This window comes from Molothrus ater, chromosome 6, assembly GCF_012460135.2.
Source record: "Molothrus ater isolate BHLD 08-10-18 breed brown headed cowbird chromosome 6, BPBGC_Mater_1.1, whole genome shotgun sequence".
In the NCBI taxonomy this organism is placed as follows: domain Eukaryota; kingdom Metazoa; phylum Chordata; class Aves; order Passeriformes; family Icteridae; genus Molothrus; species Molothrus ater.
The window spans coordinates 31137722-31158459 of NC_050483.2; the positions used below are offsets into that span (position 1 = coordinate 31137722).

The 20738-nt window shown below is 38.9% G+C and overlaps 1 protein-coding gene across 1 annotated transcript; it reads left to right on the plus strand.

Moving 5' to 3' along the window:
- Positions 1-10930: 10930 nt before the first annotated feature.
- Positions 10931-19408, plus strand: EMC7 (ER membrane protein complex subunit 7). Its single transcript, XM_036384858.2, has 5 exons — positions 10931-11176; positions 13383-13502; positions 15402-15540; positions 16081-16161; positions 17685-19408. Exons 1-5 carry the CDS (start codon positions 10941-10943, stop codon positions 17835-17837), a joined length of 729 nt encoding a protein of 242 aa, XP_036240751.1. The 5' UTR covers positions 10931-10940; the 3' UTR covers positions 17838-19408.
- The last annotated feature ends 1330 nt before the right edge of the window (positions 19409-20738 follow it).

A 20738-nucleotide genomic window follows, 5' to 3' on the forward strand; every position in this document is an offset into this window, starting at 1 on the left:
TTTTTAGGAGGGTTTCAGAGGAGAGTTGCCACATACAAGAAAGCATGTTTGGTTCTAGATGGGGAATAGCACAAATACAGGCAGCCGTTAGGATAGTGCACATTTCATTATTATTGTCTTTTCTCATGTGAATCAGCTGTCTTGTTATCTACTTAGTCTAGATAAAAGTGTCATGATGGATTATTTGGGAGTTTAAGTCTTAGTAGCTCTTGGCTGTAAGGAGCTAAAACTGCTCTTTCCATTCTGATGAAATTGCTACAATGAATGCGGAAAGGAGCTATTTGTTGTGTGTTTGGCTTGGAGAGCAGAAATCTCTTCTATGTCTGCTGATAGTACTTTGTCTTGAAGCATAAAGGTATAAGCATTTATGTCTGTCTGCTTAAAATTTTAGTTATTAAAATAACAAGTTTGACTGAACAGGAAGAAAAAACAACCTTGCTGCATTAGTTAATTTCTGAATGACTCTGTCAGCTCATATTCCAGCTGCAGGAAGCAGTAAATTTACAAAAATGCAGTTAACCATCATGGTACAAGTAGTGATAAAACTTGATTTTCAACATTGTTAGGTTATTACTACTGAAGCAGTAAAGCAGGACTGAAGAAATAGGTGTCAAATTTTGTTCTGAACCTTGTGTTTTAGCAAGTCTGAAAAGCTTGACTTCTTAATCAGCCAAAATGAGTGGTGATTGATGGGAGTGTTAATTCTGTGCCAGCAGCAAGCATTAGCATAAGAATAAGCAGAGTAGCTGGTTGTAAAATGAACCCTGCCCACCAGAGCAACTGTCTCTTTTTGGGTTTTTTTGTTGTTTTTGGCTTTTTTTTTTAAAAGATGTTACAGTTCAGGTGCTTTTGGCTAAAGAGAGTAGATAGGGAGTTTTCTAAATCTGTTAGTTGGACGATGGGGTAATGCTGCAAGAGGTACCTCTGGAAATACTGTCCTGTGAGTGGTGGCATCAGTAACTGTTACAGAGGGCTTGAACACAGGCACATTCTAATCAGGACTGGCCAATGTGTGCTGTCCTGGGTGTCAGTGTAGGGAATTGCATAAAACTGGGGAAGGAGAAGTATTTAAGATGCAGTACAAAAACTCCCATTACCTCAAAAGGGTGCCTGTGATTGTGGGGAGATTGGGGCATGATGATAAGTGGAAGCCTTTCCAGTCCTGTGTGCCTAATCGAAGCAGTGAGGCACTTCACAAAGGAAGGCTGGAGACCTGATGCTCACAGAGCAGTCATCTTTCCTCACAGTTTCTGCTTTTCCACCCTTCTGACATGTTGGGGCACATCTGCTTGGCTGAATTTCCAGCTTCACATCCTTGTCACTTACCCAAGTGAGAATAAAATGCCTTCATATTTGGCACACCTCATTTCCCAAGTGATGTCTTGTCCCTCAGGTCTTCCAGGTTCTCACTGCACAACAACTTTAGTGCCATTGAACTGTGAAAACTCAGAGGGTTAGGCTTATGCCCTACACACAGCAACTGTGGAGGCCACTGTGATATTGAAAGTGAAGCTGTATTAAGAGGGTTTGTGTGTGTATAAATGTTTTTTAAACATGAATGGCCTACCAATATTCTACTGGCTAATAAAAATGCCTACAGTTCTGAACCTTTGCAAATGGCAGGTTGGTGACTGGTTAGGGAGAAATCCTGCTGCTTAGTGGTGAGTGGTTAGTTGGTTTGGGTTGGAGATTTTTTCCTATTCACCCATCTTGCCACCCCCTCTGAGTGCAGGTTTTTAAATTTCCTGGTGCTAATTTGAATTTTCATTTTTACAAGCTTATGTGTTTCATGGTTTTCTGACCACACAAAATAATCAGGATGTTGGATAGAGTGAGGATGTGTTATGTTCACAAAATGTTCTGTAAGCATGTTTGCATTCATTTCTGTGCAGAAGTATCATTTTTCCCTTTCCTCTGCACTCCAATACATATATGTTTCTAGTGGTGGCGTGTCCTTTAACATCTCCAAAGGGGTCTTTCCACCACCTCACAGTTCTTGATTCAAAAAGCAGATTAGTTGCTTACCAGATGAACAGAGAAGTTTGCTACTAAAGCTAAAAACCAGAAAGTGGGGGAGGACGACACAATATGACCCAACAAAAACCACCAAACCACAAACAGCAATTCAAAACTCAAGCAAAAAATCAGAATTCACTGGTCTCTAGCAGAAAGTAGTGCTGCAGCCAAATGACAACAAATGCTGCCCTCCATTTTTCATTAAAAAGAGGACTTAAGAATGCCTTTCTGAGCAAGGAGTCTCTGACACTACAAATTGTTTGGGATTTTTAGGGTTAGTGTACTGTGATATAGTTGACTTTCTAAGTGAATATTTGGTTTGTGACCTCAGCCACCTTACTCTGAAGGGTTGTAAATAAGAGGAGAACGCCCTTGGAGCTTTTCTTCACAACTGGCAGCTTGCTAACTTCTGCTTTTACCGTAGGGACTAGCGAGGCGTATTTCAGCATTTCTGTTTGCAAGATTTGGCATACACACTTCTGATGCTGCTTTCTTACTTGATAGTTCTCTCTGAGCTCTGGAAAATGAGCATTTAGCCTCTGGTCATTCCTTTAAGTTTAGTTTGGTTTAAACAGTTCTGATGTCAACGATTCTGCTTATCTGAAAGGAACTGTAAGACCTCTCTTCCTTTGTAAACTCACCAAATCTAAATCTTGATTGTAATAGGCTTCTGTATTGAGAAATCATTAATTTACAGATCTTAGTATCCTTATTAATACTTTTTCTTTCTGACAGAATTGATTTGTCTGTGGTTCCTTTTTGGTATTTACTTGCATATAAGATATTTACTCTTACTAAGATATTTTTCCTACCTTATAGAGCAGTTTCTACCCATTAGCCCTAAGGTATGTCTCCAAAATACTGCTGTCCATGTGTTTCTGGTTTAGCATAATTGTCTCATTTTCCAGGCATTTATATGAGGTTGTCTTTTGGCTAGGAAATGCATCCAGAACTTGAACTGATTTTAAGAGTCCAAAATACTATCTTCACTGGTGTTTAGGAGCAGTACAGTTTTTGATGAAAATATCATTTGTGCTGGCTTTGCAGCAACATAATTTAATTTTATGGTCTCAACAATGAGAGACTCAAGTGAGAGGAAGAACTGATTTGAGTCAGATTGCTCCAGCAAGCCTTACCTTTTGTTCCCACATCTAGTGGTGAAATAAAAGGAAGATAAGCAGCAGTTACTGATTTAAGGATGGGTTGAGCCCAGCCTCAGTCACAGCTACTGTCTCATATGTATGGCTGCTTCTCCTCATGGCACTGCCAGCAGTCAGCTCTGCAGAGCTGTGGCATGTCTGGGGCAGCTGCAGCACTGCTGCTCCCTGGTCTGCTTTGTAAGCTTCAGACACAACATCACCTCTGCTAAGAGACCCTTACCTTTTGGTGAACCCTTTGTTCTTTCTTTGTTTCTTTCCTAGCTGAACTACCCTGAGAAGATGTTCCAAACTCTCATCTAAAGTTGTGTTAATAATATTCAGTTATAAAAGAACCTGGTTTTCTTTCCTATGTGTGCCTGTTCTAGGTTAAGATGTGACTGTGTGCTTTGCATGCAAGGAGAATCTTCTAATTTTAACTGCACAAGCTCAGACTTTCTAATCTCCCTATGTTCTGTGTGCCACAGAGACTGTCCAGCCAGGTACTGGGCTGTGTAAAAGCCTGCAGTGGGACTTGCTGGTGGCTCACCTGAGCTCAAGCTCTCTGTGGCCTTGCTGAAGAATGCTCCGCTTCTAGGCAGCAACACTGCAGCCTTTAAGAGGTCCAGTTGCTTTTTCATTGAGCTCACACTATTTCATGGACAAAGAGGCATCACATAAAATAACATTATCACTTTCAGAGATGAGCAGAGTGGTGGGTTGATTTAGATTGTTTCTTTTCTAGACAGCTATTACCTGGGACCTCAGTGCAATGTATACTTTTGTGAAGAGTTTATGCATTGTTTCTTCCCTTCTCTGTCCCACCCACCTGTCCCCACAACTTCTGCATGGAAACAAAGCAGTCCTGGAAATTACTTGAATTTGTTTCTGCCTCCTAATATTTGGACATGTCAGTATATAAAAACATACCTTTGCACTTGCAAGAAGTAATTCTAAACTACACAGCAGAATCTCTGTCACCTGGAATAAACGCCAGTTTTAAGATGCTTTCCTGAATTCTTCAGGCTTGCAGGAGACAGGAAAAGTTGTAAATTAAACCCTGCAACAGTCTTTCAGTACATCATAGTTACTTTTTTTGCCTAAAATAAGAATCTAAAAGCAAAGCACAGTTAAATTCAGGACTTTGGCTATCTGTGGCAAAGCTTCCACTTCCAGTGAGCCCTGGATTTTGCCAGCCATTATACAGAGCTTCCCAGAGGAGCCTGCTGTCAAATATAGTTACAGTACATTTACAAATAATGAAAACAAGTAGCTAGAGGGAAGAAAAGGCATTGCAAGGTCACTTCTGCTGTTATTTTCTTCCAAAAATGTATGAGAAATAGAAAAAATGAGCCATTTTTATTTAGCTCAAAAAATGGAGAAAAGAAACATAGGCTTCCAAACCCATGAATCATATGGCAAGTACAAAACTTCATGCTGCAATTGGAAAGACTTTTTATGATAATGCTAGTATTATAAATCTAAAAATTATTTCATTTAACCCCACAGGGCTTATTTGAGAATTGGCAAATTCTGCATCAGGCTAACTTATTAAAGTTTAAAAAATAGGTATTAATAAAATATAGATGGAACCACTGTACTCCCATAGGACTCTTACCTCTACTCTGAGGCTGACATAGATACATTTGAGTCAAACAGGAACTACTACTTATTACAAAGCTGTTAATCATGTAGCTTTAATGAAGCTGTTTAGCACACTGAATAACAATGTAACAGCGCATAGAAAATGAGCTTGTTTGCCATTGATTAATGATAGATAATGGGTGCAGTTCCCCACACTGGGACATTTGAGCAGTTTTCTGTCATGTACAAACTCAAGTTCATTAAGGCGTGCCTTTACTTGCACAGTCTGATTCAGCATAAAAACCCACACAAACAGGAATGCACTTTAAAGATAAAAACAAGATTCATATTTAGCTTACTGAAAGTGTAATGGAGGTGTAATGAACCTCCAAATTATTTCATTCAGATAAACAAGACAAAGATTGAAGGACAGAAGAACAAAAGTTGCTTATTTCAACAATACCTTGAAAAGAGTTGCAAGAGAATTACAGGTCAATACATTGAAAGAAGACAGTAGGAAAAAGTTACCAACAGTTATTCTTCTAAGTGTTGAATTTCAAAGAAGTAGCAACCTGGTAAACTTGTTTAGGTACAAGCTGTGTGCATGTAGGGTTATGTATCTCAAATGCCATCTTTGTACAGAAAAGGTGTGTACAAATGAACTTAAAACCAAGGAGAGTTACAGTTCTCAGCTTCTCAACAATGGAACAATGGACAGATTTTGTTTAAAATAAAAAGGTTTCTACAGGTACTGCTGAAGATTCACTTCAATTCAGAGCCACTGTAATTTTCTCTGTAAATGAGAAAAGGAGTTTAAGACCCAGCTTTGTTCCTTTTACTCTTTTACTTTGTCAAATATTGCGAGCTCACAGGTTTTACTACTTTTCGTATTTAGTTTGAGTCTAGGCTTGCTAATAGTACACACTGTAATAGCTTTTGTAACATTTTTAATACACCAAAGAAAATGTTTATCATCAGAAATTGCTACTCCAATTCCACTTGCATTGTTATACTTTTAAATTCCACTATTGTGTAAAATAAAGCTCCCCTAACCCCCTCCCCCGAAAAAAAAAAAATTAAGGAACAGTAAGCTTTGAAATGGTGCAAATCAATCTTTAGTGGGCTTTTTCATTCACCTCCTTGAAAACCAGCAGCAACCTTCTGATAGGCCAGAAATAGTTTAACTTCCAGACAGGAAGAGGATCTCTGCTGCTTTTGGCCTTTCTTTCTTCAGCTCCTCCTAGCACAGAAGTAACTGTAGTATAATTTAGGAAACTGCTTAATGCTGTCTGAATTACTGCAGCCCTTCACATGTCAGATGCAGGATTTCCCAGACTCTCTGCAGGGCAGACAACTTCTAGACCTGCTCTGTGAGCGTGTCACATGCTTGGTTCCTGAACAAGCTTCTCTCTGGTAGAACATCCTATGAAAGTGCTTGCTGCTTCCTTGTGTTGCTCTGACCTCCTGTCAGATGTGAGCCAATTCTACACAGCATGTCAGCTTCTTGAGCCTGAAGTACAAAGAGAAGAATGTCATTTTGTGGTGGTCTGTTACTAACACTGCAGTAAAGCAAAAGCAAGCTGTGGTATGCCATTCTGTGGAGGGGGTGAGGATAATGCTGTATTATGTGGAGGCCACCTTGTGGCATTGTGGAAGTAAAACCCAGACAGAGAGAAACAACAGCACTTAGACTGCAGACCAAGAAATAAGGATCCTAAACTGCTTATATTTTTAGAACCCAAACATCAGTGTGATGTGTCATTCTAGCCTCATGTGAGTGATTACAGGTGCTGTTCATACAAGTAAGAACACAGGAATCTGAGGACGTGTGTAGCACCATTCTGTGGGTCATAGCTTCTTACCTAGTCAGCTTAATGAATGCTGCAATTATTAAACCTTCTGCTTGCAAGGTTAATGCACAATTGCTGCTTAACAGAGATGTAAGGACAAATTTTTACAGAGAACAGGAGCAGATGAGACGTGCAAAGTTCTTTGAAACTGACTTCCAGGTTACCATCACATTGCATATTTGTTCTGCTTGGATGAGGGAGTCTGGAAATTTTTACAGCAGGAAAATTATGCTCCTTTTCCTGTATTTAAACTATTAATTAAATTTCCTCCACTGAAGAATGAATTTGAATTTAGTAAAGATGAGTTCCGCTGCAACCAGACAAAACTGGCCAACATCTTGCAATTTCGATGTCAGCATTTGCTATCTCCTAGGATTAGTGTGCCAAAATAGAGTATCCTGTTCATGGTTTTGGACATACATTATAAGAACATTAAAACAGTTCATTCCTGAAAAAAAAAAAAGTCCTGAAGAAGTTTATCTGGTCACTTTAAGGTGAAAGCAACCAAGGGAGTAGGGGAATGTTATCTCTCTGAGACAGGAAACTCCTCAATCGTACATGCTGACTCCATGCTGAGGAGCTGGACATGTTGGAGATGCAGGAATTATTCTGACAACTGCAGAGTTTGCAGGGGATTAAGAGATTTTTCTGCCCCAACATAGAATCATTTAGGTTGCCAAAGACATCTTAGGTCATCGAGTCCAATCAGTAACCTGACACTGCCAAGTCCACCACTAAACCTGTCCCTAAGCATCACATCTCCCTGTCATTTAAATACTTCCAGGAATGGGGACTTCACCACTTCCCTGAGCAGCCTGTTCGCATGCTTGGCAATGCTTGTGATTAAGAATTTTTCCTAATGTCCTCTTTAAACCTCCCCTGGTGCAATTTGAGGTCATTTCCTCCTGTCACTTTGCTTGGTTGACAAAGCGGATCACCACATTGCTGCAACTTCTTTTCAGGTAGTTTTAGAGAAGAATAAGGTCTCCCCTGAGCCTCCTTTTCTCCAGGCTAAAAAAACCCCAGCTTCCTCAGCTGCTTCTTGTGAGACTTGTGTTCCACACCTTTCATCAGCTTCATTGCTGTTCTTTGAATGGGCAATCTGTTTGAAGCAGACTGGAATTCTGGAGCAACTGAAGATGGCCCGTGCACTTTCTGCCCCAAGTCAGAGACCCTCTCAGGGCATGTTACATTCAAAGGAACAAGAAGACTGTTGCTGAACTCAGGCTGTAATCCTGACTTTTCTCTCCGTGTTACCATTTCTAGTGTAGCACAGTAAATTGCCAGTAGATGGCACACCACAATAATTTTTTTTAAATGGTGCTGAAAGAAATATGCAGCACAATTTTTGTAAGTTTTGTGTTTAATCATAGTAAAGCTCCTTGGGTAGGAGAGAGCTCAGGTAATGAGTTACCTGGCTGTGGCCTTTCACAGTACCTTTAGGCTGAACTCTTCCATCTGTCTTCAGTTTGTGCATTCTCATAAATCTGCTCACTTGGCTGGGCATTTTGATTTCTTCTCACCTCTAATTAGTTTACCAGAAACCAAATAGGATGTAGCTATGAGTATTCCAATGCACTTGCAGCTCTTATTTATTCTTTGTGTCAGCAAGGATTATATCTCTGCTTCCACTGAACATCTGTGAACCAGCATTACTCATCTGCTGTGTTGAGTGTTGTTATCTGTGTGTCTATATTGGGGGACTGACTCAAAGATTAGGGTGAGATTAGAGGCAGATGGCTGAAGGTGCTCCCTACTTGTCTGGTCAAAGTCAACACCTCTGCACATTCAGCCTGAGTCATGCACAAAAGAGATTTTGGACTGCTGCTGTTTGTGGTCCAAGATCTGTCTGGTGTATTACAATAAACCAGTGCCAGTGATAAATCACCTTCATTCTCCAAAGCAAATATTTAAGTACTAGCCAAGGTACTATCACCTTTGTGGAAAGAGAAGCTTTCGGAGCAATTACACCGAAATGTTCCAAGATGAATTAAATGCTTTACTAATGGTGACCTGTAAGCAAAAGACACATAGCAAGTTTTGCTAGAATTCTGACTGTGAAGAGGATCCATCAAAAATAAGTTCTGCTACATTTTTTGCAAACCCCTTTTATCCTTAGGAGATTAAAAAACTCTCCTACTCCTTAAGAGTATCCAACAGTATTCCAAACCACTTCTTTGTAAACAGCTGTGATGATCTTGGATTCTGATGGATTTAATAGGTTTCCTCTGCTTTTTCAGTCTGTATGTGAAACTAAAGGTGACAAGAATGTGGAGACAGATTTCAGTGTTACCAGTGTGATGGCATTGCATTAATGTAGGCCTTCTCTTTGTTCTGTTAGGGACTGTCAGCTGTCACCCATCTGGCTGACAGCTCTGCACTGTTAGTGACAGCTGGTGGAAGCAACTCAGACAAAACCGAAAATTTGCTTGTGAGTAGGGTGGAACTTTTAAGAAACTTGCAGTTTTCTATGTTGTTGCAACTCAATGAGTGAATTCATCAATGAAGAGACAGCTACAAAATATGGAGGTCATTCTTGACTGCATTTTCATGTTCTTAGAATTGTTTGGTTGTTTCCATTGACTGAACTGTTACTTGGAAGTTTTATCTGTCTTTTGATGAGAGATCCACTTGAAATCAAGATGCAGAAACAACTCTGCTAATAGTAAAATTCCTTCTAGAATAAAAACAGCATCTCCCAGCTGATGTACTAATTATTCTGATAAATATATACCTTGATGTTTTTATGTCTTTGTTTCCATTTGTACTACTGTTTCCTGTTGTACTGGGATTTGTTCTTTTTACTTAGCAGACAAACACCCACAGCACAACATAACTGCCAAAACAGCATTGTGCAATCCACTCAAGCTCCTGTTGAAGCTAGTCTTACCCAGAAAAAGGCAGTAATCAACCACATTAATTTTTTTATCAGTTGCATACACTTAAAACTATGGTAACTGATATATCTGTATGAAAGAGAACTTTTAATATGTAAAGAGGTTACATGGTGGGAAGACAAGGGACTACTAACCTAGCACTGAAAAGTGTGCATGCCAGTGCAGCTATTGGATATGGCAAGATGCTGTTTAATTAACTTCTCAATTTTTAACAGGATGACATATAGAGGGAGAAGCTTCTTGGATTAGATTATGAAAGAACAATTTTTCTTTGGGCTCTCCAAGGATTTAAACCAAGAAACTGTGTTATGTAGGTTATGAAAACAACTTATTAGGATGAGGAAATCTTAAAACTGGAGGGCATGGTCATTCATATTGTGATCTGACAGTGTCCTAATACAGTTCCTTGAGGATATTTTTTTAAAAGGCACATTTTTACACTAACTGCATGATACATCACTGTGATGTCTGTCTGTAGTGTTGTAGTGAGTCTTGTCAGTAGCTTTAACATAAATGCTTTTGCTTTGTAGTTCTGTGGGTGAGTATTTCTAACACTATTCAGTTCTGGCATTCTTGGGTTCCCACCTGGAAAATCCTGCTGGAGTTTTAGGTGTTTGTGAGCTTATGTGACAGAAGAACCTCATAGACCATTCATTTTCCTGATTTTTCCAAAGAGACAGCTCAAAGATACCAATAGACAAATAATTCACAACATCCCACTGACATAGGATGACATATGCTTTTTAAATGATTCAGTATTTTTATTATCAGATGATGACCAGGTTCATTGTGTTTAATGACAGTGTTTTCCACAGGTTCGGTAATTAACTCTGACATAAATCAGAGGGGTAGAAGGAAGTGTAGCCACAACGTGGCAGTGAATACATATGACATAACAGGACGTGCTTTGTGAAGGGAAATTGGGGCAGGGAAGGTATTACAGCCCTTGTGGGTTCTCCCCTCAGTCTGTGCCTGCCTGCTAAGTAACAAATTTTCACTCTATTGTAGCTAACCAAACAAACTGCATTGCTATAATTATCATTATCATTGCTATAATTATCATTTTAAAGATGATGCTTTAGGCCAATTTTAATCTTTTGTAAGATTTTTTTTTGTTCCTTTTTCCCCCCTAGAAAATGTTTATTAATCTTTTCATGATAACTATTAAGATTTCAAACCACAATGCCTTAAATGCATCCATTACCAAGAAAGCTACGCCTACTTCTTACACATTCTTTTTCTGTAGGTCCCCATTTCGGTCATTGCACCCTTTAAGTGCCGAGTTATGCTTTGCCTGCCCTCACACGCCGAAGCCGCGGCAGCCGTCCCGCCTCTCTCGCCTCTCCCCCCTGCCCGTGCCGGGAGCGGTGGGGGCCCGCGCATGCGCACGGCTCACTGCGCGCCGGCCGCGAGGCGGGGCCATCGCGGCGCAGGCGCGGCGCGGGCGGCGCGCGGCGATGGCGGCGCGGGGCGGGAGCCTGTGCCTGGCGCTGCTCTGGCTCTCGGCGGCGCCGCTGCCCCGCGGAGCCCGCGGGTCGGAGCCCCTCGGGCCGGCGGAGCCGTCGGGCGGCGCGGGCCCCGGGGAGCGGTTTAAGATCGAGGGCCGGGCCGTGGTGCCCGGGGTGAAGCCGCAGGACTGGATCGCGGGGGCCCGGGTGCTGGTGGACGGGGAGGAGCACGTCGGCTTCCTGAAGTGAGCGGCGGGCGGGGCGGGGGCTCGGGCGGGCCTGCCCGGGCGGGAGCCGGCGTCTCCCGGGGCCGTGGGGCTCGCTCGCAGTCCGGTCCGGCCCGGCCTTGAGATGGCGGGCGGCGGGGGCGGCTCCTGCAGGGCTCGGCCGTGTCCCGTGCAGCACGGCCGCGGGACTGTGGAGCCGCAGAATCCCGAGCTGAGCTGCGGGCGGAGCTGTGAACGCTGGGCCCCGGCCTTGTGATGGGCTGGGCACGGCCAGCCTTGCAGTGCCGTAGAGTTTGGCCTCAGCCTCCGGCCGGCGTATCCGGACTGATGGCTCAGGTTGCTGCCCAAAAACTCAGGACCGGAGTTTTAATTCAAACAAACAAACGAAAAAACAACAGCCGAAACAGAAACCCCAAACGCGTTTGCGCTGTCTGGACGACCGTGTTTCTTCTCAGCTTCTGTTGTAAATTCTGCCACTTCGTTTTTAAGAAACTCACCTTGGCAAAGAATTTGCCCGATGTGGACGTGTTTGGTCATGTTAGAAGTTACAGTTGTAGTTCTGTGTTGAGTACCCGTGAAAAACTTAAACTGTGCTGGTGAAAGCTAATTTAAGGGACGTGGCTTTATTCTTTTACAAATCATGCAAATGTAGCTGGAAGCTGTAAAGAATCATTATTTTATTCAGACTCGGATGGTGCTGGATATATTCAGATAAGCAAGCGATCTAGAGAATTAAGATACAGAAAATATCCTCAGAATTAAGAACTGAACTACTGTAATTTCAAGAGTAGAAGTAAATTCTAAATTTCATTCTTTGTGATTTTCAGTACAGTATAATACATTGCTTTTAAAATATGTATGAAAATGAGATTACATGGAATTAAGATTTACCCTCATAAATATTCGTAATTTTTAATTAATCCCTCTGCAATAGGAGTTAAACTTAACTTTGACTTTGGGTCCTATCAACAGGGTAACACAACAGATTCTACTCTGCAGATCTTGTAGAGTCCTGGCACTGTAGCACCTGCTAAGCCACTACAAACAAATTATGAGAGGCTGACATCATATCTGGGAGCTGATGTAATAACTGCTGTCAGGTTGACAAATTTCTGAATGCTTAATTGAATGCTTAAGAAACTTTAAGAAATAAAAAGAAAAACATCCTTAAAACAGTTGCAATATGAGATGGCGTAAGCATTGTTAGGGATTCAAATGATCACATAAAGGTGGTAGGTCCTTAAGTGTTTTGCATTCTAGAGAGAGATGTGGTGTAAGGACATAATGACAAATTCTTTGAGAATTCACTTTTAAGAGGGCTCATTTATTTGTTTTACTGCTGCATGTTTCTAATGTGTTAGGGTTTATTACATTTTTTTCCCTTTTAACAAATTTTTGTCTTAACTTTGCATCTTACTTTTAAGAAAGAGATCTTTGATGTTGCTCTTAACAGGGTAGTGAACACTAGGGTTTTCTTACTGGAAACTTCTGGAAACACATAGGAGGAAAACTTCTGTACCTTTAAGGCAACTAGTGTTGAAGCTTCCAAGTAACCTTTTACTAATACTTTCATTGAATATTCGAGTTTCATATTTTAAAATAAAAGCCACCTGTCTAAAAATCCCTTCTGTGTATGTGTTCAGAGCTCTTAGTTTCCTTATTACTGTGATTGAGCTTTCCAGCGTGGGCTGGTCCTAAAGGGAGCAATTAGAATTAAAAACCTCTATTTCGCAACAAAGGTACAAATTGCTATTTTTGCATTGCAAATCGTCCCTAGCACCAACCCACACTATGTAGGTTGGCATTCTGGGGGCTTGCTTTCAGCAGAAGCACTAAAGCAAAGTAAGCTTCATTGTATGTATTTCAGAAGGAGAAAGGAAGGTGTAAATTACTTCTGCTGTCACTTGAATACATGAAATATAATTTATTTCAGATCTTATTTGGGCTGGTAAATTATTCCTCCAGCAAGACAATACCTTGAGGCTACAACAGAATCTTTAACCTAGCAGGGAATTTCTGCTCCTGTAGCAGTGCACATTGATAAATTAAAGGGCTTGATATTGTGAGTGCTGACTAGTTTAAGTTTTCCTTTTGGTCATTGTGGTTATTTTAAGATTTGTAATATAAAATGACACAGCTTCTTTAAAAACCAAAAACAGCAGAGCACTCTGTTTTATATTCTGGAGCATACTGAAATGTTGTGGAACTCACTTGTTTTTTTCAGGACAGATGGAAGTTTTGTGGTTCATGATGTACCTTCAGGATCTTATGTAGTGGAAGTTATATCCCCTGCTCATAAATTTGAGCCTGTTCGAGTTGACATAACTTCAAAAGGCAAAATGAGGTGAGCCTTTCCTGATTTGCCTCTGTATTGGTGAGTTCTGTGTGCCTGACAGCACAGTACAGAAATTCACGGAAGCAGCGCTGTAGGTCTGATGCTCCATCTCAGACTGGATGCATCAGCTTCTTTTAACATCACTTCTAGAAGCACATTTCTCAAATTCCAGAGTCTGATATCGTTCTTCCTATTTATGGCCTGAAATAAGAGAAAAGAGACTTTAAAAGTCCATCTACTTACTTGCTTTTATTATTTTTTATGCAGCTATCCTGAAATAAAATTTAGGCATAAACTAGTTAACTGCTTTATTATTTTTCAATACTTTTTTTTTTTTTTTTACTTCTTCCCTTTTCCATTTTTTTAGTAAGTGTACTGTCAGGACTTGTCACAGCAAAATTTTTAAATATTTCCGTTGCACCCCCATAGCACACTTGTTACAGATACTAGTTAATACTAGCAGTTGACAGTTTCCATAATTTCTAAAGGATTGTTGGTTTGTTTTTTATGTTGTAACCAAACCACTCTTGACTGTAACTGTAGACTAGTCTCTAATATAGAAAAATCTATTTATTAAGGTGATTTTCATTTAAATTAAAATGGTCATCATAATTTCTCTTTATTCAAGCACACACCAAGCATCTTAACTTTTAGGAATACAATCATCAGGGTAAATACTTCTGCAGTATATTTAGGGGAGGTTAAAAATTGAAATCTCACAGAGAACAGTGCAAATAGTCTGTTTATAATAATAATTAATATAATATGATAATATTATTATAATACATAATTATAGTTATAATATAATAATGTTTGAGCTTATAATAAGCTCAAAACAGATTGTTTGAGCTTAGGTTTTTCCAAACTTTATTGAATTTTTATTTTTATATTTTGTTAGTATCTTATTTGCAATAATTAATATGTAACAATTAAAAAGATATAGATAAAATATTGGGTATAACCTCACCCTTAGCACCATTTGTGTATCTAAGGACTAGTAAGGTAACGAATTTGATGTTGAGTAAATTGCTGGGGTACATCTGCAAAGGAAAGTAGGAGGAGACTTGGCATCTCTACCAGTCCAACAGATAGAGACTATAATGAGGAGTGCAGCTGGGGAGTCAGAGATGCATGAAAAGCAGTGATACTTGGAGAAAATGTCAGGGCTTTTCTATGGGATGTGCTGCCTTAAAAACTTAGGTTAATAACTAGAAAGAGGAAACAGCATGTGGATGACAGATGTGTTTGATAAGATCTACTTGAAAATCTCAAGTTTTGAAGAAAAGACATAGTCATAAGATAGGAGGGAATTCTATAGATACAGATTCTATAGACATTCTATAGATGAGTATTTGGTGTAAAATTCACAAGGAATAAATTATTTATGGACAGAAGTCATCCCTGGAGTTGCACAAAGTGGATAAATATTTATAAATCATGAAAAATGGGTCAAGAATGACAAAGATGTTAGTACTGAGTAAGTATCTGAATATTAGGCCCCGGTGAAGAATACTAGTGATGAGCTATGGAAAAACCTCCTGAAGTAATAAAGACTGAGGTTCAGTATTGATAAATGCAGAGTAATGCACTTGTGGAAAAGCTATTAACTTTGCGAGTAGATGATGTTCTGAGCAAACTGGTTAAACTACACTGTTCAAAGCTGGACCCTAAACAGCATAGTATGTCTTACTTTTACAAGGTAACAAAAAATGGTTTGCTTTTGATTCCATCAAATATGCTGCTGAGAGAAGTTAGCTTTTCAAAAGTGCAGCCTAGCTGACACTGCATAGCAGATGGTTTTGTTTGTAGTCTTTTATTAAAACTTGTTTGGATTTTTTTAAATCTTCTTTATGATTTGCCAAAGATTCTATGTTTTATATTTTCAATTATTTGCATTTTGCCTAATAGAGCAAGATATGTGAATTACATCAAACCCTCTGAAGTTGTCAGGCTGCCATACCCACTCCAGATGAAATCTTCTGGACCACCTTCATACTTTATAAAGAGAGAATCTTGGGGATGGACAGATTTCCTCATGAACCCTATGGTATGTACAGGCAACACACAAATATTACAAGTATGCTAAGGATCCAAATACAGCTATTTGTCAATATACTAAGACTAAAAACAATTGAGGAAAATGTGCATTTTTCCTTTGCTTTTCTGAGAGGATTGTTTTATTGGATTTTACTTCCTTACAAATGGGAAGTTATTCTCTGACATCTCCTCCCTTATATAGCACTGTTTATGTATGTCCTCTGAAAACAGCCCGTAGTCTCTTCCTTTAACAATGTGATGCTGGTCTAGTAGTGCAGAGATCAACATGTTGCAAAATTCTAATTACAGCAGGTGTAAGAGAGAACAAGCATTTGCCTTATATGTCCAACTTTGAAAACTGTTGTTTAAAGCACAATGCTCCCATGTCAGGTTTCATTCCTGACAAATGTTACTTACTCTGGCTTACTGTTTCAGAATGCAGTAGTTCTAGAGTTTGGCTGTTTAGTAGAGCTTCATTTTAATTTAGTAGGTCCTAAAAGTGTTTAGAGCAACAACTAAGCTGAAGAGGTATTTCCTGTTTTCTCTGTAGGTGATGATGATGGTTCTTCCATTACTGATATTTGTGCTTTTGCCTAAAGTTGTCAACACCAGTGATCCTGATATGAGGCGGGTAAGTACATTCAAATGATGCATGTGGGGAGACAAAAGATAATGAGATTTCAGGGCATAGAAAAGTAATAAAAACAGAACTGTAGTTTTAAGGAAAGCTTAATGGGCATCATTTATTCAGCTAACAGTGTTGCTGTTATAGCAATGAGTCATTTAATAAGTGTCAAGTGTGTTGAGAGGGGTGTGATGTGGGGTTCTCTTGTGCTTCAGTTGACTGCACTGTTAAATCCAGATGCCGCACTAGTGTATATGATACAGAGTCTTAATACAGTCATTAAATTATCTGATTTATTGTCCTTTCATCATGCAAAATGCTGAATTGCAGAAGGCTAGGACAAAATGGAGATTCAAGGTGTTTGCTAAATCTTTTATTTTTACAAGTATTATTTGTCTGTCGTGGGTGGCTGCTTTTGAAGGCTCGGTTAACTAAAAACTTTTTCTCTAAATGACCACTGTCTTCAGTAGTACTTTATAGGTGTCTGAGTAATTTTTTTTAAATAAGTGATACCTTTAAAAAACCTATCAGAGTTGTATAATACTCTTTTGGCTACAATTTTGATTAAAAAAACAGATAAAAGATATACTAGGTATTCATGGCATGTTCTTCAAACCAAGCTGAACTCTGGAAGTCTAATTTTAAAAAAAGAAAATCACATATTACTTACTTTTTTCACTGATTTGACACTGCTTAGAGACCGGCTGTTCTTTTGATGGTAAAGCCATCAAAACTTCTGATGATTTAGTTCTTATCAGATAACTGATATGACTTCTTAATGAGAAATATTTAAGTTGGAAGAATTTTGCTTATAATTTAACTTACCTTTAAAGAGTAAGAAAAAGTTGTTTTTAAGAACTAAATTGTAATGACATTCTCTAGATGACCATGTATTAAATTGTTAAGTGTATGGAGGTTCTATGACATTTTTCAAATTAACTTGTTTTTTCTTTCTGGAATCAGCACAGTACTAGTTTGTGTATATATATATATATAAATATATAAAAATCCTTTTTTTCCTGAAGGAATGAAAACTCAGCTGCAGTACTCTAGTAGCTTGGTGTCAGAAAGTAGGGCAATAAAAATATCTAATTCCTTCAAACAGCATCAAAAATTTGTTAATGTGCTATAAATAATACTGATTTGAAAAACAAAAGTGTGACATCTGTGAGAACACATATCTGAATATCTAAGCAATAGCCTAAATTTTAATATGGAGAAAAGTAGTGCTGAAAATAAATATTATCTATATTTTTCAGATTTTTTATATCAGATGATTGCCCTGTAAGACTGCTTAAGACATGGTTACCATTTTCCATGCGTTGCTGCCTTTTAGTTTTGGAGTTTTATGTTTCGGTGTGTAGCTGGGTGGTTTTGGCTGTGGTTGCATAAAACGATGTAGCAATATGTATCCTGGAGGACTACAAAAAGTAAAACAGTATTTGGGAAAATTTGTTATCTTTCTCATACAGTCTTTATACAGCCAGAATTGTTAAAAGCTATTAAGATTATCTGATCTTTTCATGCAGGAAATGGAGCAGTCAATGAACATGCTGAATTCCAACCATGAGCTCCCAGATGTGTCTGAATTCATGACAAGACTTTTCTCTTCAAAATCTTCCAGCAAGTCTGGTGGTAGCAGCAGTAAAGCAGGGAAAAGTAGTTCTGGGAAAAGGAGGTAGTTAAATCTTCCTCCTAAGTCTGAGTTTGCACAGCTATTTGTTATCATATTGATGTCATGTTTATTTGTCTTGAAAGATCAAAAAGCCACTGCTGTAAACTTTAACCTGGCACAACATACATTATGCTACAAGAGTGGTTTGTAGCTATTTTTTAGATTGTATAAGCTGTTTTGTACTTGACAGTAAGCAAAGATGACATGGCTTCAATACTGTATCTGTATAAAGTTATTGATGATACTGAATTAACTATATTGTTCTGTAGAGAATTCAAATAAATTATACAATGTGCTTCACAGTAATAAATGTCTTAAGGCAATGTATAAAAAATTTCAAAGATAATAGAAGTGGAGTTCCATTTTAAGATATCTTTAATGTTTTACACTTGTTAAGTTCTGAAATGAAAAAATCATTCTTTCAAAATGGAGTTGTGAGTTTACTGGGTAAGTAATTTGCTGTATCAGCGTGTCACATGTTACACATAAAATCATTTCATTTTATGCTGTTTGCTGCCTGTACAGTTTACAGAATCAAGGCAAGGTTGGAAGGGACCATAGTGGGTTCTCTGGTCTGATCTCCCAGTCAGGGTATTCCTAGAGCACATGGCACAAGATTGCATCCAGATGTTTCTTGGATATCTTCAGTGAGGGAGACTCCACAACCTCTGTGGGCATTCTTTAGTTCAAAGATTTTCCTCTATGTATTGCCCAGTTTTACTGTGATCTACTTTCTGCTAAAAACTCTTTGGGAGGAAAGAAAGCAAAGTATCTTGCATGACGAATTCATTTAAGCTGTCAAGATCTTGAATCTTTCTTTTCTAAATTACATGTATCACTTCTGCAACACTGAGGCTTCTTACTGTTTCTATGTGTGCTGTGCTTTCAGCTTACCAGTGGAAGGATTTGAGGCCAAATACAGAATTTTAAATGCAGTTCAAATTAACTAATTTTAAAATGAAAGAAAAGAACTTAAGGTGTTGTAGGAAGCTAAATTCTGCTCATCTTACAAATGACATTCCAAAGTATATGGCTCTCGAGGAATGCTAAGTCACTGGCAGAACTTTGTTCCTCAAGCATGCCTATATATTTCTTATGCAGTATGTTTTCAAGCTACCCAGAGAAAAATTGAAAAAACTGATTGTTTTTTACTAGTTGAACATTTGCATGTTAAAATGACAGCAATACTTGCCAAACCCTATTAGTAACAGTCCTTTTTTTTTTTTTCATCATAAACGCTGTTCTTTACAGTTGGTAACTTCTTAGGTAACAGGGTCAGTGCAGCAGAGGTAATGTATATCTGCTTCCAGAAATGGTATTTGACGTCCACTTACAATACAGCTGAAGCAGAATCAATTATAGTGCATGTATTTGTTCTGCCTTACACAGAAGAGGACTACAAATTTTCTTAGAACACATATTTAGAAGTTATGCTGGGAAACATAAAAGTTGCAAAAGACTAAATACTCATTGATAAGATTAAGTCACTTTTGAGGTGTTGGAGAAGAGATAACCCAGTGTTTTCTGTGGACAATGAAAGATTTCACTCTGCAAAGTAAACTGCACATTTTTGCTCTCTTTTTGTTTTGCTTGAATGGTCTTTTTGTTTCACATATTAAATAAAATATTTTCAGTGGAGACAAGAAGATATTTGGATATCCTTGCTGGAAGGATCTACTAAAATAAGTGTCATGTTGCATTGAAGAAGAAAAAAAACCCAAACTATATAAAAAAAAAAACTCCTTCAGCAGTTTCTTATAAAAAAAATACATGAAAACCAGCAGTTTTAGCAGTTTTTTGAAGATGGAGCAATCAGCATTGTTGCTGTGCTATCCTGGAAAGTATGGAAAGTACAAGCCATGAGTTACTTCTGTTTAAAAGTAATTGAAATAACAATTGAATTGCATTAGCTTATAATTAATCATAGTGATGCATTTTTCCATGTTAGGAACATGGCAAAATTCCAAAGGTAGGAACTAATATTTCTTCCTTTTGTGGTGTCTGTTCATGCTCTTGATTTCTCTTCAAGGGAGAATGGAGAATTCAGTCCATGAAAAAATGGAAGTCCGTGTTAAGAGTTCAGAGTGAAAAAGTTCACAGGAATTGTAAAGATTGTAGTAAAACTTTAGAAGGAGCACATGGAATATTCAACAGTTCTCTTTTTCTTAGGACTTTGTATTTGAAGGTTGAGGCAGTTCCTTTATGCGTCAGGATCAGATGCAATGTCCACTCTCAGAAACCTGTTACCAGACAAATCCAAGCCCAAAAATCTTGTATATTGTTCACCTCCTTTTAAGACTCATTTGTGATAAAACAGTTCGTAGAAGTGTGTTAGTCTGCTGCTGAACTACTGCAAGTTACAAATTTTTTTCATTTCAGAGCTGGAATCTGTTTGTCAAGTGAGCAGAGAGGTTCTAGCCAGAGTGCATTGGTCACTGCGGTCAGTTGGTCATTGTTGTTTAACCTCATCCAATAGCCCAGCCCCACACAGCTGCTCACTCAATCCCCCTGGTGGGATGGGGAAAAGAGTCAGAAGGGTAAAAGAACGTTTGTGGGTCAAGATAAAGGCAGTTGAATAGGGATAGCAAAGTCTGCACACAAACAAAGAATTCACAACTTCCCGTGGGCAGGCAGGTGTTCAATCATGCCCAGGACAACAGGGCTCCAGCACACCTAATGCATACTTGGGAAGACAAAGCCTTCACTACAAATATCCTCCTCTTCTCCCCACTCTATGCAGAGCATGGTGCATTATGGTCTGGAATATCCCTTTGGTCATTTGGGGTCAGCTGTCCTGGCTGTGTCACCTCCCAACTCCTTGTGCACCCGAAGCCCCTTGCTCAAGGGGTGGGGTGGGGAGCAGAAAAGGCCTTGGCTCTGTGGAGCACTGTGCATCAGTAATGAAAGT

Excerpts from the sequence above, each read along its gene's own strand:
- EMC7 (XM_036384858.2), top strand. The coding sequence starts at position 10,941 with ATGGCGGCGCGGGGCGGGAGCCTGTGCCTGGCGCTGCTCTGGCTCTCG. Across the intron at positions 15,541-16,080 it reads ATTTCCTCATGAACCCTATG|GTGATGATGATGGTTCTTCC; the intron begins GTATGTACAGGC and ends TTTTCTCTGTAG. Across the intron at positions 16,162-17,684 it reads GTGATCCTGATATGAGGCGG|GAAATGGAGCAGTCAATGAA; the intron begins GTAAGTACATTC and ends CTTTTCATGCAG.